General features: G+C 41.0%; 1 protein-coding gene across 1 annotated transcript in view; it reads right to left on the bottom strand.

Annotated features, from left to right (window-relative positions):
- Positions 1–26,179, bottom strand: part of CHRNA7 (cholinergic receptor nicotinic alpha 7 subunit) — a 125,435-nt gene that overhangs the window by 38,720 nt on the left and 60,536 nt on the right. The window contains exon 4 of the mRNA XM_022580175.2: positions 26,046–26,155. Coding sequence (XP_022435883.2) covers positions 26,046–26,155 — 110 coding nt within the window. The remainder of the gene's footprint in view (positions 1–26,045; positions 26,156–26,179) is intronic.

A 26,179-nucleotide genomic window follows, 5' to 3' on the forward strand; every position in this document is an offset into this window, starting at 1 on the left:
TTCAGATGCTCCCTGGGGAATGCAAGACAGTGCCAGGAACCATTTTTGCCATTTCAGACTACCTTGCTAATACTGGTGCTGGTGGGCACCACTTTGAAATTCTTGTTCTAACTTGTTAGCACCAGTGTGCCCCACTGAGAGCCCCACCCACTCCTGCCACATCAGCCCCACCTACCAGTCAGTGCAGCCATCACAGGTAGACCTCCAAGCCAGTCTGGGGGGCTGCATCACTCACCAGCACACCACAGCAGCTGTAGCTATGTCCCTCAGCCATCCTGGAGGGAAGCCCAGACCACCAGCATGTCACAGAAGCAGCTGTGGCCCCACCATAGAGGAGGGTGCATGCAGCCCCAACAGGGGACAACCCTTGAATGCCTGGCTCTAGTGTCCAGGCAGAATTGCACCTCTGAGCCCCACAAGACATTTCCTAAATAAGGCCACTCCTTCAAGACTGGGAAGGATAGCTGATTCACCTAATACATAGAATCAAAGAATTAAGAAAAATGAGGAGACAGAGGAATATGCTCCAATTGGAAGAACAAGTCAAAACCTCAGAAAAATAGCTAAATGAAATGGAGATAAGCAATCTACCTGACAAAGAGTTAAAAGTAATGGTTATATAGATGCTCACCAAGCTCAGGAAAAGAATGGATGGACACAGTGAGAACTTCAACAAAGGCAGAAAATATAAGAAAGTACCAAACAGAAGTTACAACTAAACTGAAAAATACACTAGAAGAGCTGAACATCAGACTGGATGAGATAGAACAAATCAACAAGCTGGAAGACAAAATGGAACTCATCCAGACAGGGCAGTAAAATGAAAAAGAACTTAAAAAGCAAAGATACCTAAAGGGACCTTTGGGACAACATTACACTTGCATTATAGGGGTTCCAGAAGAAGAGGAGAAAGAAAAAAGGTCAGAAAAATTATTTGAAGAAACAGTGGCTGAAAACTTCCCTAGTCTGGGGAAGGAAACAGACTTCCAGGTCCAGGAAGTGCAGCAAGTTCCAAATAAGATGAACCTATAGAGTCACACACCAAGACATATTATAATTAAAATAATAAAAGTTAAGGATAAAGAGAGAATCCTAAAAGCAGAAAGAGAAAAACAACTTGTTACGTACAAGGTAAACCCCTAAGGCTATCAGTAGATTTCTCAGCAGAAACTGTACAGCTCAGAGGCAGTGGCATGACATATTCAAAGTGCTGAAAGGAAAAAAAACAAAAAATTTCCAGCCAATAATTCTCTACCCAGCAAGGTTACCATTCAGAATTGAAGAAGAGATCAAGATATTCCAAGATAAGTAAAAGCTAAAGGAGTTCATCACCACTAAACTGACCCAATAAGAAATGTTAAAGGGACTTCTTTAAGCTGAAAAAAAATGGCACTAACTAATAATAAGAAAACATACAAAAGTAAAAATCTCACTGGAAAGGTGAATAATAAATATAGTAAATTAATCACATAAAACAAGCATGAAGGTTAAAAGATAAAAGCAATAAAATTAACTAAAATTACAATACTTAATTACTTAAGGGATGCATAAAATAAAGAGATAAAATGTGTCATCAAAAGTATAAAACATGGGGGGTATTAAAAAGATAAAGTTTTGGAATGTGTTCAAACCTAAGTTGCTACTAACTTAAAACAGGCTACTATTTACACAGGATGTGATATGTGAACCTCACAGTAGCCAAAAGGAAAAAAATTATAGTAAATACACAAAAGAAAATAAGAAAGGAATCTAAACATAACACTAAAGAAAAACACAAGGGAAGAGAAAAAGAGAAGAGGAATAAAACAGAGAGGAACTACAAAAATAGCTAGAAAACAATTAAGAAAATGGCAATACATACCAATCAATACTTACTTTAAATGTAAATGGACTAGATTTGCCAATCAGAATACACAGAGTAGATGCATGGACAAAAAACCCAAGACCCGTAAGTAGGTTGCCTACAAGAGACTCACTTCAGAAGAAAGGACAGGCACAGACTAAAAGTGAAGAGATGGAAAAAGATATTCCATGCAAAGGAAATGAAAAGAAAGCTGAAGTAGCCATACTCGTATGAGACAAAATAGAATTTAAAACTAACAGTGAAATAAAAAACAAAGACAGGTATTATATAATAATGGGGTCATTAGAAATTAATCACAAGAAAAAAATGGGGGAAAAACCCCACAACATGTGGATATTAAATAACATGCTACTGAAAACCAATGGGTCATCAATGAAATCAAAGGAGAAATCAAAAATTACCTAGAGAGAAATGAAACAGAAATATGACATACCAAAATCTATGGGATACAGTAAAGTGGCTTTAAGAGAAAAGTTCTTATCAATACAGGCCTACCTCATAAAACATGAAAATTCCCCCCCAAAAAATGTAACTTTACACCTAAAAGAACTAGAAAAAGAAGAATAAACAAAGCCCAAAATTAGTAGAAGAAAGGAAATAATAAAACTTCGGGCAGAAATAAATGAAATAGAGACAAAAAGCTATAGAAAAGAGCAACAAATCTAAGAGCTGGTTCATTGAAAAGACAAAATTAACAAACCTTTAGCTACACTAACCAGAAAAAAAAGAGAGGACTCAAATAAATAAAATCAGAAATGAAAGAGGAAAAGTTACACTAATACCACAGAAAGGATCATAAGAGATTATTACAAACAATTATGCACCAATAAATTGGATAACCTAGAAGAAATGGATAAATTCCTAGAAACATACAAACTTCTAAGACTGAATCATGAAGAAATAGAACATCTAAATAGACCAATCAATAGTAAAGAGACTAAAACAGTAATCAAAAATCTAACAAAATCCCAGGACCAGATGGCTTCACTGGTGAATTGCATATAATATTTAAAGAAAATTTAATACCCATCTTTCTCAAACTCTTCCAAACACTGAAGAGAAGGGAAACTTTCCAAATATATTTTACAAAGTCAGCATTACCCTGATACCAAAACCAGATAAGGGCATGACAGAGAAAAAATTTAAAAAAAGAAAAAGAAAGAAAAATACAGGTCAATATACTTGATGAAGATAGATGTAAATATCCTCAACAAAATATTAGCAAATTTAATCCAACAATACATTAAAAAGATCATATATCATGATCAAGCAGGATTTATTCCAGGGATGCAAGGATGGTTCAAATCCATGTATCGATCAATGTGATACATCACATTAACAAAATGAAGAATAAAAATCATATGATCACCTCAATAGATGCAGAAAAAAGCATCTGATATAATTCAACATCCATTTATGATAAAAATTCTCAAAAAAGTGCCTATAGAGAGAGTGTACCTCAACCTACCTAATAAAGGCCACATATGACAAACCCACAAGTAACATCATACTCAATGGTGAAAAGCTGAAAGCTTTTCCCCTAAGATCAGTAATAAGACAAGGATGCCCACTCTTGCCACTTTTATTCAACATAGTATCAGATGTCCTAGCCTAGAGAAATCAGGCAAGAAAAAGAAATAAAAGGCATCCAAATCAGAATGGATGGCATCCAAATCAGAATGTCACTGTTTGAAGATGACATGATACTATATAGAGAGAATTCTAAAGTTCCCACCAAAATACTGTTAGAACTAATAAATGAATTTAGTAAAGTCACAGGATACAAAATCAATATACAGAAATCCATGGTATTTCTATACACTAATAACAAACTATCAGAAAGAGAAATTAAGAGAACAACCCCATTTACAACTGCATCAAAAAGAATACTATACCTAGGAATAAATTTAACTAAGCAGATGAAAACCTGTACACTGAAAACTATAAGATACTAATGAAAGAAACTGAAGAAGACACAAATAAATGGGAAGTTACTCCATGTTCATGGATTGGAGAAATTAATATTGTTTAAATGTCCATATTACCTAAAGCAATGTACAGATTCAATGCAATCTTTATCAAAATTCTAATATCATATTTCACAGAACTAGAAAAAAGAATTCTAAAATTTGTATGGAACCACAAAAGATCATGAATAACCAAAACAATCTTGAGAAAGAAGAAGAAAGCTAGAGATATCATGAGCCCTGATTTCAAACTATACTACAAAGCTATAGTAATCAAAACAGTATGGTACTGGTACATAAACAGACACACAAGTCAATGGAACTTGAATTGAGAGCCCAAAATAAACTCACACATATATAGACCACTGATTTACAACAGAGGAGCAAAGAACATATAATGGAGAAATGATAGTCTCTTCAATAAATGGTGGAAAACCTGGGCAGCCACATGCAAAACAATAAAACTAGACCACTATCTTATATCATAACAAAAATTAACTCAAATGGATTAAGGACTTCAATGTAGGACCTGAAACCATAAAATTCCTAAAAACAAACAGAAAACATAGGTGGTAACCTCAGTAACATTGGCCTTAGTGACGTTTCTGTGTATCTGACTCCAAAGACCAGAGGAACAAAAGTGAAAGTAAACAAATGGGACTACATCAAACTAATAAGCTTCTGAAGAGCAAAGAAAAGCATCATCAAAATAAAAAAGGCAACCTCCTGAATGGGAAAAGATATTTGCAAATCATATATCTGATAAGGGGTTAATATCAAAAAATATATGAAGAACTCACACAAATCAACAACAACAAAACAGCCCAATTAAAAATAGGCAGTGGATCTGAATGGATATTTTTCCAAGGAAGACATAGGGATGGCCAACAGGCACATGGAAAAAATGTTCAACATCACTAATTATTAGGGAAATGCAAATCAAAACCACAGTGACATATCATCTCACACCTGCCAGAATGGCCATCATTGAAAAGACAAGAAATAACTAACGTTGGAGAGGATGTGGATGAAAGGCAATCTTTTACACTGTTGGTGGGACTGTAAATTGGTACAACCACTATGGAAAACAGTAAGGAGACTCTTTAAAAACTTAAGACTAGAACAATCATATGGTCCAGCTGTTCCACTTCTGGTTATTTATTCAAATAACACAAGAACACTAATCTGATTAGATACATGCCCTTCTACATTCATTGCAGCATAATTTACAATAGCCAAGATATCCTAACAACCTAAGTGTCCATCACTGGATGAATGGATAAAGAAGACACACACACACACACACACACACACACACACAATGGAATACTACTCAGCCATTAAAAAAAGAACGAAATCCTGCCATTTGCAACAACATGGATGGACCTTGAAGGTATTATGCTAAGTGAAATAAGTCAGACAAAGAAAGACAAATACTGTATGATTTCACTCATGTGTGGAATCTAAAAAGTAAATAAATAAACAAACAAAATAAAGCAAAAACAAACTCAAAGGTACAGAGATCAGATTAGCGGTTACCAGAGGGAAAGGGGGCTTTGGGAATGGGCAAAATGAGTGAAGTGGGTCAACTGTATGGTGATGGATGGTAACTAGACTTGTAGTGGGGATCACTTTGAAGTGTATACAGATGTCAGATTATAATGTACACCCAAAATTTATATAATAAACAAATAATCAATTGTATGTCTATATATTAGTAACTATGGAAACTGAATATTCAATACCATTTATAATTGCTAAAAAAATGAAACTCTTAAATATAAATCTAACAAAACATGAACAGGACCTGTATGCTGAAAATTACAAAATACCCATGAAAGAAATCATAGAAGATTTAAACAAGAGATAAAACACAATCACACGTTGGGAGAGTCAACATAGTATGTCAATTCTCCCCAAAATAATCTGTAGGTTTAACAAAGTTCCTATCAAAATTCCAGTAAGATTTTTGTAGACATGGACAAGGTCATTCTCAATTTATAAAGACAGGCAAAGAAACTAAAAGATCTAAAACAATTTTGTAAAAGAAGAATAAAGTAAGAGGAAAAACTCTATTTAATGTTAAGCGTTACTTAAAGCTAAAGCAAACAGGGCAGTATTGCATTGGTAGAGGGACAGATACAGATCGATAGAACAGAACAGAGAACCCAAGAGTAAACCCACACAGATCTGTACAACTGACTTTATCAAGGATTTGAGGCAATTCAAAGGAGAAATATAGCCTTTTCAAAGAATGGAGTTGGAGCAATTGGAAAACCATAGGTGAAAAGAACTTTGACCTAAGCCTCACATATTATACAAGAATTCACAAAAATTAACTCAGAATGAATCACAGACTTAAATGTAACTCTTAAAACTATAAAACTCAGAAGGAAACAGGAGAAAATCTTCAGGACATAGGTGTAGGCTAAGATTTCTTAGACTTGACACCTAAACATAATCCATCAAGTAGATTTCATGTATATAATTTTTTTAAAAATTTGCCTTGTGAAAAATCCAGTTAAGAATATGAAAAGATGCCATATAAAAAATAAATAAAATAAAATTCAAAAACAAAAAGAATATGGAAAGACAAACTATAGAAGGATAAAAAATATTTTCAACACATATCTGAAGAAAGACTCACAGAATATATAAAGAACTCTCAAAACTAATAGTAAAAAATAAATAATAACAAAACCCAGCAACAATCAAATTAGAAAAAAGGCAAAAGAAATGATCAGATACTTGATTAAAGAGGCTATGCATAACTAATAAATACATGGAAAATGTTCAACATCATTAGCCCTTGTGGAAATGCAAAACCACAATGCGATATTACTACATACCTAACAGAATGACCAAAGTAATAAATAATGGAAACATCAAATCCTTGTGAAAAGGCAGTGTAACTTGAGTCACGTATTTCTGAGAACGTAAATGGTACATGTGCTCTGAAAAAGGGTATGACAGTGTTTTTAGAAAACTAAACATCTATGTATTATACAACCCAGCAATTATACTCTTGTGTAATTTATACCAGAAAAATAAAAACTTATGTTCACCTAAAAACCTGTACATGCATCTTCATGGTAGATTTATAATACCTAAAAACTGTAAACTCCCCAAATGTCCTTCAATCGATAAATATTTAAACAAATGTTGTACATCTATACCATGGAATGCTATTCAGCCGCTCTCAAGGGGTTACATACTGTATGGATCCATTTATATAATATTACTGAAATGTCATAATTCTAGAGATGGATATCCTATGAGTATGTGCCAGAGCTTAACTGTAGGAGGAGTTACACAAATCTACACATGTGATGAAATTGCTTAGAATTATGCACACACACAAATGCACATACATAAAATGGGTGAAACCTGAATAAACTCTGTGGATTGTACCAATGTCAATTTCTCGGTTATGACATTTTACTGGACTTATTTAAAATGTTACCACTGGGGAAGACTGGGAAGGATAGGAAGATATACCTCCCTGTACGTTTTTCTCTGTTTTTTTGTGAATCTATAATTATTTCAAAATAAAAAGTAGAATTTTTTTTTGTTTTTTAATATTCTTAATAAGCACTTTATTTTTTTGAATTTTTGAATTTTATTTTATTTACTTTTTTATACAGCAGGTTATTAGTCATCCATTTTAGAATTTATTTTAAAAAATTAAGACACCAAATATCCAATAATGGTCAATTAAAATACATCATCTCAATGAAATCTTACGTTACCATGAAAATTATAATTAGGAAGTGCCCATAGAAACATAGAAAATGTTTATAATTACTGAAAAATGCAGTCATTATAACCACATCAAAATGTATTAAATGGATGGACTGACAGATATATAAAATGATATTTAGCTGTTTACGAAAGGGAGGATAGAAATGAAGCAATTTGACTTTGTAATGGCCAATGATACTGCTCTTTTGAACCATGAAGACTTTTTTTTTTTTTTTGCTCCCAATCTGATGTTGGCTTTCACAATAAATGAGGTAAAAAGGTCAACAAAGCCAAGATAAAAAGAATGTGACAATGTCCACTGGAAGGTCAGGAAGAACTGTCACCTTCAAACCCAGATGCCACCTGCCACAAGCCTTTAGAGGCACCCACTGGAAGTCTATAAAATGGAACCCATCCTATGTTCTGCTTACTGAGAACATCAAAGGACCTATGTTATAGCCATAACATATCCTGCCTGTTGATTACAAAATGCTTAAGGAATCCTGTAATAATTCCCTAAAGCATTAATGCACCCTGGGAAAATGAGAATACCTAGGTAAGTACCAGGGAGAAGCAGTCAGATGGTTAGAATCAAGTTCCCATTTGTTCTTTTGCCATAGGCCACCAATGTCGTGAGCATCCTTCATCATTCAGTTGGTCTCTCTCTCTGGACAGCAAGAGGGAGACAAGAATTTAATTAAGGTTATTGTATGGGCTGAAAATCATGACATCAACCCCCCCCAAATTCCTCCTAGTTTCCACCTAATTAAAGATATCTAAGTTGGTATTTGTGCCCAGCAGGTCAGAGTCTTTCAAAGTTTGGTCCATAGACCACTTGTAGCAGATTCCTCAGCTGTACTCCAAACCTGCTGTATTGCACTCTGAGGGAGGTAGAGATGAAGCCCCTATTGCTAACAAGTACTTGGGAGTTTCTTAAGCAGAGCAGAAGCCAGAAAATCAAATCAGAAAAGTCAAAATGAGCCGGAAGATTGAGAGTACCCACATGGTTTGCAAGGACTCAGAGGACCATACCAAAGAAACCTCTGAGCAGCCTGGGAGTTTTTAAAGCCCATTGAATGTCTCCTCATGAACACTCTGACCTGGTGCAGAAGGACTGCAGACATGGCTTACATGGAGGCAGAGCGTATCTAGACCCTGGTCCCGAAACCTGGTCCCCCACAGCAATGGCACTTCTGGTTGCACACTCTTTCAGATGCTTTGGTGAGTTTTTATCCTGGATAGGCAAAGGTGGATGAAACCAGTAGACTTACTAATACAATTCACTACATATCCACGTTAGACAAGGAAGCAAAGACATAATCTTAACAGAGACAGAATAATTGTTAAATTCAGCTCTCATGGGCTGGTGCATTTGTCCCAGATTTATCCCTTAGTATTTCACGGTTATGCTCACTATTGTAAATGAGATCCTGTTTTCCATTTTGCTTCTGTTAGTCACTGATGTGTAGCTCAGCTATTATCTCGTCTTCCTTGCTCAACTCTATTTAGCTCCAAGTTTGTCAGCAGATTCTATTTTTAAGTCAATAATCAACTAGAAGCAACAGCAGCATTGTGTCTTCCTGCTATATTTAGATCTCTTATTTTCAATTTTTTCTTGTCGTGCTCTGGCTACACCCTCCAGCAGACTGCTGACAGGAGGGATATCTGGCATCTTTGCCTTATGTCTGACTTGGATGTGGATCTAACTTCTCAACTATTACTTTACGTTTACTGCAGTTTTCTTGTGGATTGTATTTATCCAATTATGAAAGTTTTCTTCTAGTCTTGGTTTATAATGTTTTAAATCAAGAATTAGAGCTGAATTTAATATTTTTTCTGACTGTTAATTTGTTTCCTTCTTTAACATGGATACAAATTAACGTGACTTGCATTAGTAAATCTACCAAGTTAATCCATCCTTGCCTACCTGGGATAAAAATTATTTGGTATTTTTCACTTAGTGCACTGCTGGAATTCATCTGTCGGTATTCTTTTACGGTATCTGCATTCATATTTACACATAAGATTTGTCAATAGTTCTATTCAGACGTCTTTGTCATGTTTAATATCTGTTAGCTTTATAAATCTTCTATCTCTTATCATGTTCTAGAAGAATTTATATAATGTATATTTATCTATTCTTTGAAGATGTAAAATTCAAATGTAAAAATGTAACTTTTAAATGTATATATTTGCCTACCTTTTCCATTTTTATGTATTTTTAAGTCTATTCTGATTTTCTGCTTTTTAGGTATACTTAGTAATTTTTATTTCCCTCAAAAAGCACCCATTTCAACCAGATGTTCAATTTACACATATGTTCTTTCATTCATTCACTTTTTTGACGTTTTCAAAGAACTAGATTTTAGTTTTGAATTTTCTTTTTTTTAAATGTGTGTTTGTTTTATGCCTTTTAAAAATCATTTCTGTCTTTACTAATTCATCCTAGTTTCTTCCAGTTTCTTCTGAGATGCATTTGCTAACTTTTTGAGGTATAGGATTAATTAATCAAATTTCAAACTTCCTTGTTTTCTTATCTTTAGACACGACTTTGGCATCTGTCTCTGGTCTTGACATGTTCATACTCATTGTTATTCATTCTTTAAAAGACACTTCTTAAAAGTTCCTATAGCCAAGATTAATTTAAGAGTGTTTTTTTTTTAAAAAATTAAGTGGACATTATACATACATATATACATATTATTGTATTACTATCACTTTGTTGATAAATTCCACTTTTAGAGCTTTGTGATGAGAGAACAGAAGCCATGTGATATCTACATTTTGGAATACACTAGATATTATTATTTGCCTTATGTATCGAGGTGCTCCTGTGCTGGGTGCATAACTGTTTAAGAGAATTCATCACCACCAAAGCAGCTTTACAACAAATGCTAAAGGAACTTCTCTAGGCAGGAAACACAAGAGAAGGAAAAAACCTACAATACCAAACCCAAAACAATTAAGAAAATGCTAATAGGAACATACATATCGATAATTACCTTAAATGTAAATGGACTAAATGCTCCAACCAAAAGACACAGACTGTCTGAATGGATACAAAAACAGGAACTGTATATATGCTGTCTACAAGAGACCCACTTCAGACCCAGGGACACATACAGACTGAAAGTGAGGGGATGGAAAAACATATTCCATGCAAACAGAAATCAAAAGAAAGCTGGAGTAGCAATTCTCATATCAGACAAAATAAACTTTAAAATAAAGACTATTACAAGAGACAAAGAAGGACACTACATAATGATCAAGGGATCAATCCAAGAAGAAGATATAACAATTGTAAATATACATGCACCCAACACAAGAGCACCTCAATACATATGGCAAATGCTAACAGCCATAAAAGGGGAAATCGACAGTAACACATTCATAGTAGGGGACTTTAACACCCCACTTTCCCCAATGGACAGAACAACTAAAATGAAGATAAATAAGGAAACACAAGATTTAAATGATACATTGAACAAGATGAACTTAATTGATATTTATAGGACATTCCATCCAAAAACAACAGAATACACTTTCTTCTCAAGTGCTCATGGAAAATTCTCCAGAATAGATCATACCTAGGGTCACAAAACAAGCCTCAGTAAATTAAAAAAAATTGAAATCATATCAAGTATCTTTTCCAACCACAACACTATGAAACTAGATATCAATTAGAGGAAAAAAACTGTAAAAAATACAAACACATGGAGGCTAAACAATTCGCTACTTAATAAGCAAGAGATCACTGAAGAAATCAAAGAGGAAATCAAATAATACCTGGAAGCAAATGACAATAAAAACACGATGGCCCAAAACCTATGTGAAGCAGCACAAGCAGTTCTAAGAGAGGAGTTTACAGCAATACAATTCTACCTCAAGAAACAAGAAATATCTCAAATAAACAACCTAACCTTACACATAAAGCACTTAAGAGAGAGAAGAACAAAAAACCCAAAGTTAGCAGAAGGAAAGAAATCATAAAGATCAGATCAGAAATAAATGAAAAAGAAATGAAGGAAACGATAGCAAAGATCAATAAAACTAAAAGCTGGTTCTTTGAGAAGATAAACAAAATTGATAAACCATTAGCCAGACTCATCAAGAAAGAAAGGGAGAAGACTGAAATCAATAGAATTAGAAATGAAAAAGGAGAAGTAACAACTGACACTGCAGAAATAAAAAAGATCATGAGAGATTACTACAAGCAACTCTATGCCAATAAAATTGACAACCTGGAAGAAATGGACAAATTCTTAGAAATGCACAACCTGCCGAGACTGAACTAGGAAGAAATAGAAAATATGAACAGACCAATCACAAGCACTGAAATTGAAACTGTGATTAAAAATCTTCCAACAAACAAAAGCCCAGGACCAGATTACCTCACAGGCGAATTCTATCAAACATTTAGAGAAGAGCTAACACCTATCCTTCTCAAACTCTTCCAAAATATAGCAGAGGGAGGAACACTCCCAAACTCATTCTACAAGGCCACCATCACCCTGATACCAAAACCAGACAGAAATGTCACCAAAAAAGAAAACTACAGGCCAATATCACTGATAAACATAGATGCAAAAATCCTCAACAAAATACTAGCAAACAGATTCCAGCAGCACATTGAAAGGATCATACACCATGACCAACTGGGGTTTATCCCAGGAATGCAAGGATTCTTCAATATATGCAAATCAATCAATGTGATATACCATACTAACAAACTGAAGGAGAAAAACCATATGATAATCTCAATAGATGCAGAAAAAGCTTTTAACAAAGTTCAACACCCATTTATGATAAAAACTCTCCAGAAAGTAGGCATAGAAGGAACTTAACTCAACGTAATAAAGGCCATATATGACAAACCCACAGCCAACATTGTTCTCAATGCTGAAAAACTGAAAACATTTCCACTAAGGTCAGGAACAAGACAATGTTGCCCACTCTCACCACTATTATTCAACATAGTTTTGGAAGTTTTAGCCACGGCAATCAGATGTGAAAAAGAAATACAAGGAATCCAAATCGGAAAAGAAGTAAAACTGTCACTGTTTGCAGATGACATGATACTATACATAGAGAATCCTAAAGATGCTACCAGAAAACTACTAGAGCTAATCAATGAATTTGGTAAAGTAGCAGGATACAAAATTAATGCACAGAAATTTCTTGCATTTCTGTACACTAATGATGATGAAAACTCTGAAAGAGAAATTAAGGAAACACTCCCATTTACCACTGCAACAAAAGGAATAAAATACCTAGGAATAAACCTACCTAAGGAGACAAAAGACCTGTATGCAGAAAACTATAAGACACTGATGAAAGAAATTAAAGATGATACAGACAGATGGAGAGATATACCATGTTCTTGGATTGGAAGAATGAACATCGTGAAAATGACTATACTAACCAAAGCAATCTACAGATTCAATGCCATCCCTATCAAACTACCGATGGCATTTTTCACAGAACTAGAACAAAAAATTTCACAATTTGTATGGAAACACGAAAGGCCCTGAATAGCCAAAGCAATCTTGAGAAAGAAAAATGGAGCTGGAGGAATCTGGCTCCCAGACTTCATACTATACTGCAAAGCTAAAGTAATCAAGACAGTATGGGGTTTCCCTGGTGGTGCAGTGGTTGAGAATCTGTCTGCCAATGCAGGGGACACAGGTTCGAGCCCTGGTCTGGGAAGATCCCACAGGCCGCGGAGCAACTGGGTCCGTGAGCCACAACTACTGAGCCTGCGCGCCTGGAGCTTGTGCTCTGCAACAAGAGAGGTCGCTATAGTGAGAGGCCTGCGCACCGCGATGAAGAGTGGCCCCCACTTGCCGCAACTAGAGAAAGCCCTCGCACAGAAACAAAGACACAACACAGCCAAAAATAAATTAATTAATTAATTTAAAAAAAAAAAGACAGTATGGTACTGGCACAAGAACAGAAATATAGATCAATGGAACAGGATAGAAAGCCCAGAAATAAACCCACGCACATATGCTCACCTTATCTTTGATAAAGGAGACAAGAATATACAATGGAGAAAAGACAGCCTCTTCAATAAGTGGTGCTGGGAAAGCTGGACAGCTACATGTAAAAGAATGAAATTAGAACACTCCCTAACACCATACACAAAAATAAACTCAAAATGGATTAAAGACCTAAATGTAAAGCCAGACACTATCAAAGTCTTAGAGGAAAACATAGGCAGAACACTCTATGACATAAATCACAGCAAGATCCCTTTTGACCCATCTCCTAGAGAAATGGAAATAAAAACAAAAATAAACAAATGGGACCTAATGAAACTTAAAAGCTTTTGCACAGCAAAGGAAACCATAAACAAGACGAAAGGACAACCCTCAGGATGGGAGAAAACATTTGCAAAGGAAGCAACTGACAAAGGATTAATCTCCAAAATATACAAACAGCTCATGCAGCTGAATATCCAAAAAACAAACAACCCAATCCAAAAATGGGCAGAAGACCTAAATGGACATTTCTCCAAAGAAGATATACAGATTGCCAACAAACACATGAAAGAATGCTCAACATCATTAATCATTAGAGAAATGCAAATCAAAACTACAATGAGGTATCACCTCACACTGGTTAGAATGGCCATCATCAAAAAATCTAGAAACAATAAATGCTGGAAAGGGTGTGGAGAAGAGGGAACTCTCTTGCACTGTTGGTGGGAATGTAAATTGATACAGCCACTATGGAGAACAGTATGGAATTTCCTTAAAATCTAAATACATAACTACCATATGACCCAGAAATCCCACTACTGGGCATATACCCTGAAAAAAACAAAATTCATAAAGAGACATATACCACAATGTTCATTGTAGCACTATTTACAATAGCCGGGACATGGAAGCAACCTAAGTGTCCACTGACAGATGAATGGATAAAGAAGGTGTGGCACATATATACAATAGAATATTATTCAGCCATAAAAAGAAACAAAATTGAGTTATTTTGTAGTGAGATGGATGGATCTAGAGTCTGTCATACGAGTGAAGTAAGTCAGAAAGAGAAAAACAAATACCGTATGCTAACACATATATATGGAATCTAAAAAAAAAAAAATGGTTACGAAGAACCTAGGGACAGGATAGGAATAAAGACGCAGAGGAAGATAATGGACTTGAGGACATGGGGAGGGGGTAGGGGAAGCTGGGACGAAGTGAGAGAGTAGCATTGACATGTATACACTATCAAATGTAAAATAGATAGCTAGTGGGAAGCAGCTACACAGTACAAGGAGATCATCTGGGTGCTTTGTTTCCACCTAGAAGGCTGGGATAGGAAGGGTGGGAGGGAGACGCAAGAGGGAGGGGATATGAGGATATATGTACACGTATAGCTGATTCACTTTGTTATACAGCAGCAACTAACACAACAATGCAAAGCAATTATACTCCAATAAAGATGTTAAAAAATAATAATAATTTCCCTCTAATATTTGAGTAAGACCTTATTAACTTAGCCCAAATTTGTTTCTTGTTACTGTAATTTTTCACTTTGAGGGCTTCTAAAGGTCTTCCCTATATTTTGGATATTTTAATATTTCAGCATGATATTCAAAATATATGTCTCTTTTTGTTTCTCTCCTTAGCACTAAGTAGGCTACTGATACTGAATAGAGGAATACAACTATCCCATTTCAGTTCAGGAGGAAAAAGACAGAATGTTTAGGACATCATGTTAGAATCATTTTCTACCCTTTAAAGAAAAGTAAAGTTAGACTCTTACCTTGCACCATTAAAAAAATTTAAGTTAAAAAGAAAAACCCACAAAATGAAAAGCAAAAAGCATTAGAAAAGCAAAAAGCATGAGAAAAAACTAGAATAGAATGCATGTGTAATCTTCCAGTATGGAACCCAAAGCCACAGTGATACATAATGAGAGTAACAAAAAGATCTGATTAAGAAGGTTTAGTTTATCTTCAATAAAAGACCATAAATCATGCTAAAAGATAACTTGAGTAGTTTAAATTGGATAATCCTTCATGATAGATTGATAGGGAAAGTGAAGGAGAAAAGAGAATGATAAACTCTAGATATTTGCATTTTATGACCCATACCCCTCACCCCTGCCCCAAACAACCAGAGTTCACTTATTTTTTGTTTATTGCTGTTGGGAATGGATCTCTTAATCCAGAGCTGTGAGTGCTAAGCACTAAGGCCTCCAGCGATTCCCTACTGTACCAGGGTCACAGCCCCCAACACTGCATCCACTCGCTCTAATTTGATGCCTTCCATGTGCTGTTTGCCACATTTACTTTGAGGAATCAAAGATGTAAATAGTACGTGGTTCTTTTGACGGAGCTCGCTGGCCAGAGGGGAGGAACCTGAGTGTTAAACTGGATTTGCACGTGCTGTAATGCTAAGAAACACCAAGTCCTCTGAGGCCCACAGCATCCCAGAGGCAACAACTGCACTGGACATCAAGGGCAGAGTCCTGGAGGAGAAGCCCAGCTGGACTGGTCTGAATGCCTTACTGTACTTCATCCTGGCCTATCCTGTTCTTTACCCCCTCCCTTGAATTAAATAAAAGCAATGTTCTGGGGGTCCTGCAACATTTGTTCCCTTCCAAGGCTGTCACCCACGGTCCCCCCCTAAGAGCTCCGTGCCATGGCCTCACCTAGTGTTTCTCCCTGAGGTGCCCTATCCTGTTGGCTTCCAGGTCTTCACTTAACTGTTGTCTCCCTGTAGCCACTTGTCCTAAGTGAGAGGACCACATACATTATTATCTAAGCTGGGCCACTCTTAGAAGTGAAAAAGGCACAGTCAACAGCTGCGCCAGGACTGCCCCTGGCAGACAGGTCCCGTCTGGCCCCCTTCCCAGGAACAACTTCTCCCCCTGCCACTGGGTGAGGGTCTCTCTCCTCCAGATCTTGCCCGGCCCCTGACTCACATCATCTGTTCTGTAAGATGATCTTCTGAGCCCCTGTCTTACACCCATGACAAGACTGTCAAGTGCTGGGAAAAGTCAAAGCTTTGGGAGTCAAGGCCTTGGTCCTGTGTCTCAGAAACAGTTTCCTTAATTGCGAGCGAGGGAGAGTAATTCCACGTGGCTTCACTGCAATCAGGAATCAGATCAGATCAGCCCACCGGGATGAAGTAATGTGTAACTGATTACAAACGACTCAAGGGCAGTGAGGGTGTGTCCTCAGAAGATTCTCCTGAGCTGCACAGACAGCATCGGCTACACACCGGCCCAGAGACCCTGCCCCACAGCCCAGTTCCTCCAGATTTTGACACATGCCATAGGCACACTCAGCTTGACCCAGCCCCTGCACAGCTGAAGTCCCAGGCTTCGGGGGAGGACCAGCGCCCCGCCCCCATGTCTTGTCCCTGTCAGTCACCGCTTCCTATGCTCTCCTTCCTCTGTACAGATGGCCCACAGCCTGGGTAGGCAGTGGAGATCCCACAGGGACCCCACAGCAGGCTGAGAGGGGGGCAGCGTGATGGCTGACCTTGGCCTCTCCCTTCCCTCAGGAGGCTCCTGAGGATGACTGAACTCCCCCTTGAATTCCTGTCTCACGTATTTACTACACAGACCCTTACAGCTGAGTTGGCTCCATGTCTGATATCACGAAGATCAATAAGCTCAACTCCCAAAGCCAGGCTCTTGGGCTGGATGGGTCTTGCAGCCCTCAGGGTGCAGGGGGTGGGGGACTCCATGGGCTGGCCTGGCGCCACAGGTAGGAAGAGAGTCTTGCCAGGGCAGCCCTGGATGCAAAGCTATCCCTAGAAAACCCAGCTGGCTGCAGCGCCCGGCTCTCTGTTTGAAATTCTACTCTAACTCTCACCCAGCAGTTTGCATTTTGTCATTCCACGCTGGCTGGCAAGGGATTTGGTCCAGGAAAATTCGGTTGTCGGATGCTGAGGAAAGATCAGCAAGAAGCGATGTATGAAAATCCCCCAGCGGCTCTGAAATTGGGAGGAGACAGGCTCACGCCTTCCAGAGTGCAAGAAAAAAAGGCTGAGACAGAGTGGCCAGAGAAGGTGTGAAAGTGGAGTTGATTCTCAGGAAGCTTTGTCTAACTTGTAGAAAAATAAAACACAAGAGCTCTAAAAGCACAGCTAGAGGCAAGTACATCACACTCCAGAGTCAAGCATGCCCTGCTGGGTAACCTCGGGCAAGTGGCTGAACCTCTCCAGGCACCAGTTTCCTGCCCTGAGAAACGTGGATGCTAACACAGACTTTGAAGCCACCCAGCCCTCTGCAGAAAGAGTGGAGCAAAGCAGGGGCACTAAAGGTCGGCTAGTGACAGTCCATGCTGTGCAGAAAGGCTGGGCTCCAAGTCAGTATGAGGCAGCCGGGTCTCTGGGATCCCAGCAGCTGAATGAGGATGCACGTCCACGTGCCCTCTGTCCCCTGATTTTACCAAGATGCTGGAGGAAATGACAGAGGTCAAACACGTCCACTGCCGTAAGCTGAGAGGAGTGCGCAAGCAGAGAAGAACAGATAATAACTTCCAGACAAATAACCATGGGATGGGAATCAGCTGCTAGCAAGTCAAAAGGAGAATATGAATTAGGATTTTGACAGTTATTCAGAGCAAAAAAAGGAAATGCAATTTTACCAAGAGGCTCAGAGGCTCTCCTGTCTCATTCAAAGTAAAAGCCAAGACCTGGGAGACTTGGGCGGCACCTCCAGTGTCTCTGAGCCTCTCCCCTGCCACTCCTGCCACCCTGGCCCCTTCTGTTCCGAGGAGAGATCTAGATGACAAGTTCCCGCCTCAGGTTGATCAAAAAAAGATACATTTTAAAAAGATAAAATCATGATACTTACACAAATATAAAATGAACATGTGTCAAAGATTTTTTTTTTTTTTCAGTCATTAGGTAATGAGGGCAACAGCAAGGCATCAAAGACCAATTCTAAGGAGCAACCAAAGAGCAGACATGGACACTGGTGACCAGGAATGCTGATCCCGTCTATTCACAGAAGAGTCCACCAGACAGAATCCATTTGCTTCTCTATGCACTGGAATCATCTCCACCACTACTGGTTCTAGAACTTACAAAGGTGAAAGGTAGTTCAAAGACCATGACCTACTGAGTCTACTAGAGCATCTGATAACCTAGAGGGTGCAGGTGACCTCACGCGGAGATGTCATAGACTCCCACTCATCTTTCTCTCTCCTTCACCATTTAATTTATTTTATGATGATGATCAAAGCATTTCAAAGCCTTTCACAACCTTTCCTGACAGGCCTGTGCACCTGTTCCTTCTGCCAAGAGCATCTGCCTCCCTGATGCTCTCACTTCTTCCACAGCCTCCCTCTAGCCATTCTGCTGGTCTCACACCCCACCTCTGGCTCCAGCACATGTGAGGCTCTCTCCCCAATTATCAAAGCCCCAAAAACCTGATGCATGCTCTCCCCTCCCTCTCTCCCTTCCCCTAGAGGGCTGTCCATCTTGATCACTGCGATGTCCTCAGATCCTAGAACACTGTGTGATAACAGCATGTAAGCCTTCATTAAATATTGGTTGAGTGAAGAGACAAACGAAAAACAAACATCAACAGTGGCAGGGGTGAGGAGGGGGAGGGTTGGATGGACAAAGTTCGGAGGTTCCACTCACTTCCTAAAAACTGCTCCGCCCTCTTCTCACCTCACCTTATCTACAAACAGCCTCCCTCCAGGTTAGGTCAGAAGATTTGATAATGCAGATGCTATCACAGCACACCCTAAAGCCTCCTTCTCTAAGATCCAAAGCTGAAAATTACCTTTGCTCAACTGGAGTTTCCTGCCGTAACAAGAACTGCCACTGACGTCCTTTCAGTGATGCCTCCTGCCCTGACCCCCACCCCCAGACCAGCCACGGCTGTGTGATGGGCCTGGGAGCATCAACCTGGGAACCTCCTTGTGGAGCCAATAGCAGCGACAGCACTGAGTCTAAGAGATTCACTCCCTAAGATCCCATCCCACACGTGGACCACTGTGATACCATGACAACACATGCTGCCCAGGGGAGCAACTGCCACTCACAAGGATGCAGGTCCCAGCTGGTCTCTGTTACCTTTGCCACCTGCCTGCCTCCTCCACTTTGCCTGAGTCCCAAGATGCTTTCCCATCACTCACATCACTGCTGCCCTGCCCCCAGGAGCTGGGATTGGACCTCCAATCAGGCCAAGGTGAAGACGACTAGAACTTCAGTGGGCCACTCACCTGCACTGAGCTGACCATGCTGACAGCTGTCCTGTCCGTGCCTGAGGCCCTGACAGCTGCCCATGCCAAGAATCGGCAGCCCTGACCGAGGCTCTGGTTTGTGCATGGGACAAGCAAGCGGAATGATACCCCTGGAAGCAGCTGTCAATCTAGGACAGAAGGCGGTTGGCAGATAAACATCCCGGACGTCCCCGGTGGGAATGGGCCCTGTTGCCCACAGCAGTAGCTTTTTGACGCATCCTATATTCGTTTCCCTCCCTCCCTGGTCTCACGTCCTCTCTCAGACAATGTGCACTTGAATCCTTGTCTTGATTTCTAAGGGAATTTAAGACACTTGGGAAGAGAATAAATTCTATTTCACTGGTGACTCACTGATCAGCACAATTACAAGCCCTCTCGGGCTGGATCACACTGCATGCACTGCCCTCTCCCCAGGGTCTGCCATCAGCCACAGGGTCAGGGGAACACGTGACAGAAAGAGGGCTGGAGCCAGAGGCTTGCAGCCTCGGAGCCAGACAGGTGCCTGCAGACGTGCAAATGTGGTTTTGCACAGCCTGTGAGAAAGAGATGGTTGACACCCCTCGCTGTCCTAAAAATACAGAGCCAACAAAAACATCAGCAAATTACCTTCATCAACAAAGATTCCATTATTGTCATGGGATTTTCTCAAGAAACAGCTCAAGAACTGAGAAGCCTGGAGAGGCTGAGGCAGCTGCCCATGGTTGCACAGTGCAGGGGTGGCCAAGACGTTGCTGGAGCTCAGGCTTTCCTCTGAAAAGCGATGCTGATACCAGCCAGGCCTTTCATTCTGCCCACAGGCATTGTAACTTTTCCCTGGTCAGTCTCTTGCATGACTCATTCTGAGGGAAGCCAGCCACCACACCAGGAGGACATGCAATCCATTAAGAAGCTCATGTGCATAAGAATTAAGGCTCCCAACTGAGGGCCAAAATCAATTTGCCAGCCATCTGGTTTGTTGGGATGCCCCAGTCAGGCTCCTCGCTGACTGCTGCCCCAGCCAGCACTGGGCTGAAACTTCACAAGACCTGGAGTCAGAGCACCGGGCTGGACCCCTCCCCAAATCCCTGACCCACAGTGAGGGGGGGAGGTCACAAGGATTCTTATTTTAAATTTTGGAGTGATTTGTTCTGCAAAGACAGGAACTGCAATAAATACCATTTGTCCCAGTTAGGATTGGTTGGGGATCCTTTACCTGATGATTCGTATTTTTTATAATTTCTGGAAAATTCCCAGCCATTATTTCTTTAAACACTGCTTTTCCCTCGTTTTCTCTATTAGTTCTATCTCGGACTCCAATTAAACATTTTAAGGACATCTCACTCTATTCTCAAAGTCGCGACATTTCTCTTATTTTTCATCTTTTTGCATCTCTTTGCTACATTCTGTGTAAATGACTTAAATGTGCCTTCCAGTTCACTGATCTTCTCTTTATTTGTGAACCATCTGCTATTCAACCTACTACACGTTTCAAATTGATCTATAATTTACAAGAAGAAAGCACAGATTTTTGGTGTGTTCATTGAATTTTTTTTTTTTTTTGGCTGTGTTGGGTCTTTGTTGCTGAGTGCAGGCTTTCTCTAGTTGTGGCGAGCGGGGGTTGCTCTTCGTTGCAGTGCACGGGCTTCTCATTGCGGTGGCTTCTCTTGTTGCAGAGCATGAGCTCTAGGCACGCAGGCTTCAGCAGTTGTGGCTCGCAGGCTCTAGAGTGCAGGCTCAGTAGTTGTGGCACACAGGCTTAGGTGTTCTGCGGCATGTGGGACCTTCCTGGCCCAGGGATGGAATCAATGTCCCCTGCACTGGCAGGCGGATTCTTAACCACTGCGCCGCCAGGGAGGTCCTGGTTCATTGAATTTTGATGCAGATTACATTCATGTGACCATAATCACCATGAAGTCAAGATACAGACACTCCCATTACCTCAGAAAGTTCCCTCATGCCCCTTTCCAGTCAAATGTCCCTCCCAGAGGCAACCATTTTATTGATTTGTATCCCCTATTCTAGAACATCAATAAGCGTAATCATACAGAAGATAAAAACCAAAAAAGGGGAGGAAATCGTAACAAGCCATCCACAATTGCTACTCACTTTGAGCAAGATTGTGTTCAGACAAATCCTTGAACTGCAAGCTTAAAGTAAAGCAGAACAAAGTAACCAAGAAACCACTGGGCTCAGTATCTAGCAGGGATGGTTTTATCAGTGCCCGTCCTCTCCTCAGAGCCACCCAGCCAGCTGGCCAGCAGTGGTAACTTGTTCACCATCCCTCAGGGAACTAAAGCAGTGCATCCCAGAAATGATGCAGAGATGGCTGTTTTGCAGTGACCCAGCCTCTTCAAAGCACAGGAAATGTATTCTATCTCAAAAACCACGTGGGGCTCGCACTTGGACTACAAAATTCAGCTGGAATAGAGGGAGAAATGTAACATACGTGTTGGTGATGTTTCCCCCTGACCTGAATCAATGCTCCCTTCCAAACCACGGCTCACACAGAAGGACGGCACGTCCCCTCCTCAAGGAAGCGCGCCCAGCCCCATCACACACACATAATGAACTATCACATGCACCCACTGAGGAAACGTACTATTCTGAGACCCTCTGGCTGGTGGAAAGCATCAAGTTCAACATCTCTCAAAATCCTCCATAACAGAATAGTATCGGAAGGTTAGGATCTTACTGAATTCAGGCCTGTTTTTGCTACTTCCTGTGTCAGTTTCTGGACTCAGTCACCCAGTCTCACATTTTCCAGGCTGCCAATATGATTTCTCTCCTTCCTTTCTTCCCTTTGCTGTCCTTAGCAGCACTGGCATCACAAAGATCATCCCCTTTGCTCCTCCTCACACCTGGGCCTTCCCTCCGTGCTTCCATCTCATCTGTGCACAAATATTAGTCAGGTGCTTTCCAGGTGCCCAGGAGAGGGGGCAGAACCTGCGTGCTACTGGGCACAGGAACGCCCTTCTAGGAGATCACGTGACAGAGAGAGGTGTCTGGAGCCAAAGGGGTGTCGAGTTGAGGTCTGGGGGCAGAGAGAAGGGTGACTGTCCCATGCCGAGAGGGGGCACGTGTAAACAGTGGGAGTCGGGGCACATCCCTGAGCCGACGGACAGCAGGTGGAAGAGGAGGCTGCGGGGTGGGGGTTGGCGGGGGGCCCACACACACCTGGGGCAGGAGGAGTGGCAGCGGAGGGAGGCTAGCCCATGGAGGCAGGGATAACGGGGTCACCCTGCGTCTCCCCCTCCTCCTAGCCCCACAGGGCGCCCTGAGCTGAGTGCTCCTTCATTATGCGCGTCTGTTTTGGTCCTTCCACTCCTCCCAGTCTTTACTTCGACCTTCCTGTGTCATCACTGTCCCCTCTCAGCCTGGACAGCTGGTCTCCCCAGGGCAGCCTCCCTGCCTCCCTCCCTGGTGCCCTGGATAAGGGGACAGCTGATTTCTCCTCCCTCCTCCAGGCTGCGCCCAGATCTACTCTGCCCAACAGGACCACCAAGTAAAGGGCTGACTGGTTTCTCACGCTCAGTCCCTAAGGGCCCCGGAGCCCCCACTTCCTGCCTCTCCTGTGTCTCCAGGCCACGTGGAAGACCTTCGGGGAGGGAGGAGACAGCTGAGTTGGCATAGGTGCAGCCCCGGCTGAGCCCCCACCCATGGCACAATCACCACCACTGCCAGCCCTGGCGGTGCATCCCCACATCCCAGCTCATCTAAGCCCCGGCCCGTCGCCTTCCACCAGCATCTCACGGAGCAGACAAGCAGCCACACGGGCCCAGCCAGCCCACAGCATGGCGAGAAATTATCTGCGCTGTGTTTTTTCCTTAAGCCACTAAGCTCAGGGTCATTTGTTAATTTGTTAAGCAGCAAAAGATAACTGGCGCCGTGTCTACGACTGGCTTCAATATCTTCCGTAACGTGCTTAGCCCTCGCTGTGCTCACGTGGACGCGCAGCCATATAGTTAGCGGTTACTTCAGGTAAAAAATCCTATATCTCATTTCTCGGAAGAAAACTAACGCAGAAGAGGAGGCAGCCTCTACAGATTCCCGTGACAGAGGCTGGTGGACTCATTCAATAGGGATGAGAGGCAGGAGGAAGATGGTTATTTGGAGCTCCAGGGGATACAGGAGAGGAAAAAGGGGAAGCATTATTCCTGGGGGCCGGGTCCCAGGTGTCATCCATCAGACGGAGACCGCTGTATCTTTGCTCCTTGAAATTGAGGTATGTATAGAATACTTGGTAACTCTTCATTAGCCAAAATATTAGGAACTCCAAACATTTTATTTATTGGGGTTTAAGGTCTTACAGATAAGCCATAAGACCCATCTCTTAAAGCCTCATTCTTAAGATTCTACCATATTATAATATTTATTCTTGATTTCAGATAAAAAAACTGAATTGAGAATAATGGAAAATACTATTGGTATTTCTTTTTTAAATTGTCAAACCCGTCTTACTTGAAGCAGAAATCCTCCTCATCAGGCCTGTGAGCACACGACTGCCATTAGTGAATGTTTACTCTTTGCCAAGTACCACCCAAGCATGCCACGTACATCTGCAGTCATCCTTCCAAACTCTGCGACGTTGGCATTTCCCCCACTGGGCAAAGGAGGAATCTGAGGCTTACAGACATAGTAAACATTACGGTTAAGACTTACACCCAGACTTGTTCAATCCTAACCCTTTGTCCTTAAGCAGTCAACGGCAATGCCCCTGTAATAGGCTGAATTGTGTTCCCCCAAAAGTCATCGGTTGAAGTCCTAATCCACATGCCCAAGTATCTCTGAGTGAAACTGTATTTGGAGATAGTCTTTAAAGAGGTAACTAAGTTAAAATGAGGTCACTAGAATAGGCCCTAATCCAACATGACTAATGTCTTTATAAGAAGAGATGAGGACACAGACACACACAGAGGGAAGACCTTGTGAGGACATAGGGAGAAGGTGGCCATCTGCAAGCCAAGGAGAGAGGCCTCAGGAGAAACCAACACTGCAGACACCTGGATTTGGGACTTCCAGCCTCCAAGAGAAAATAAATTTCTCTGAGAAAATAAATTTCTGTTGTTTAAGTCACCCAGTCTGCAGTATTTTGTTCTGGCAGCCCTGGGCAACTAACATAGCCACCCCCAGGAAACAGATGAGCCAAGGAGAAGGCATGGGAACTCCTGTGCTTCTACTCAGTTGGGATCACTTACTCTGACCTGAGACATCTTTCAAAGCTCAGCTGCCTGAACTAATTTAAGAAACTGAAGAGTGGCAGCAAATCAGAAGAGGTATAGTCTCTTAGAGACAGGCCCAATGATTCAAATGAAATGTGATGTCCGTAAGAAAGAAAAAGAATTAAAAGGGAAAGCAAGACTTGGAATACCCAGCCTTCTGGAAGGAGCCAGTGCAGGACAAACACATCAGCTGGTCCCGGGGGGATGACTGTGGGCAGTGGCCAATGGCAGCACTGTTTCCTGAGTCAGGAAGGTACTCGGCTTCCTTCTTGTCCACGTGGGACCAGAGGCAGCAGCCATCACTAGGAAATATCTTTCTTGTATATTAAGCTGGTTATCCCATCCTATGCCTTATTAGAAAGAAAGGCGCTGGGTTCCCTTTTGTGACTATGTAGTTTAGCAAATAATTTAATGCTTCTAGAAATTTACCCTACCTGGATATCTGCCTTCTGGGCTTCCACTCTACAAATCAGACAGCTTTGGATGACTAATGAATCCTTCCTTTCCTGACCTCAGGAGAAGGACTACATTTATTAGAACATGACTGCTATCTGTCTTTCTTCTGTCAGGTACAAGCTTCTGAGTGTGGCTAGAGATGACAGTCTCCTGTGCGCAGCTGCCCCACAGGGCTCTCCCAATGCCCAAAGGACACTGCACCAAATGAGGACCTGGGTCCAGAAAGTGGACTCCAGCCATGCGTCCCGTCGACCAGCAACTTCTCATGCTGTGATTGTAACTGCTGTCATTCAGGGGCAAAGGTATGACCACAAGCAAAAATGTCTCAGTGCCAACATGCACACAAGTACCTACACACCTGTAATGCACAGCCCTGTGGACATGGCCGTCCGGGGAAGTGTGCTGGGTGCTGCAGGCCTGCGTGCCAGGACAGAGAACGCTGGACATGGGACAGAGCTGCTTCCTACAAAGCCTCGTGGGGATCCACAGTCCCAAGTTACAGATAATGTGCTGGCATTGCTATAAAATACTCAAATATGCTTGATTGTTAAACACGTCCAAAAATAAACTCATGTTTCTCCTTTGTCCACTGTGCTTACCTGTTGTAGAGGAGAATGTCTGGCTTCCAAATCTGGCCATCTGGGAAACGAACCGTCTTCACGCCTGGATACTCTGACATATTCCACTGTAAATAGTGATCCATCCAAGACTGACAAACACAGAGGGCAGCATT

The sequence above is a fragment of the Delphinapterus leucas genome, chromosome 2 (genome assembly GCF_059928025.1).
Source record: "Delphinapterus leucas isolate spDelLeu-1000000601 "Yukka" chromosome 2, BTC_Dleu_Yukka2, whole genome shotgun sequence".
Taxonomy (NCBI): domain Eukaryota; kingdom Metazoa; phylum Chordata; class Mammalia; order Artiodactyla; family Monodontidae; genus Delphinapterus; species Delphinapterus leucas.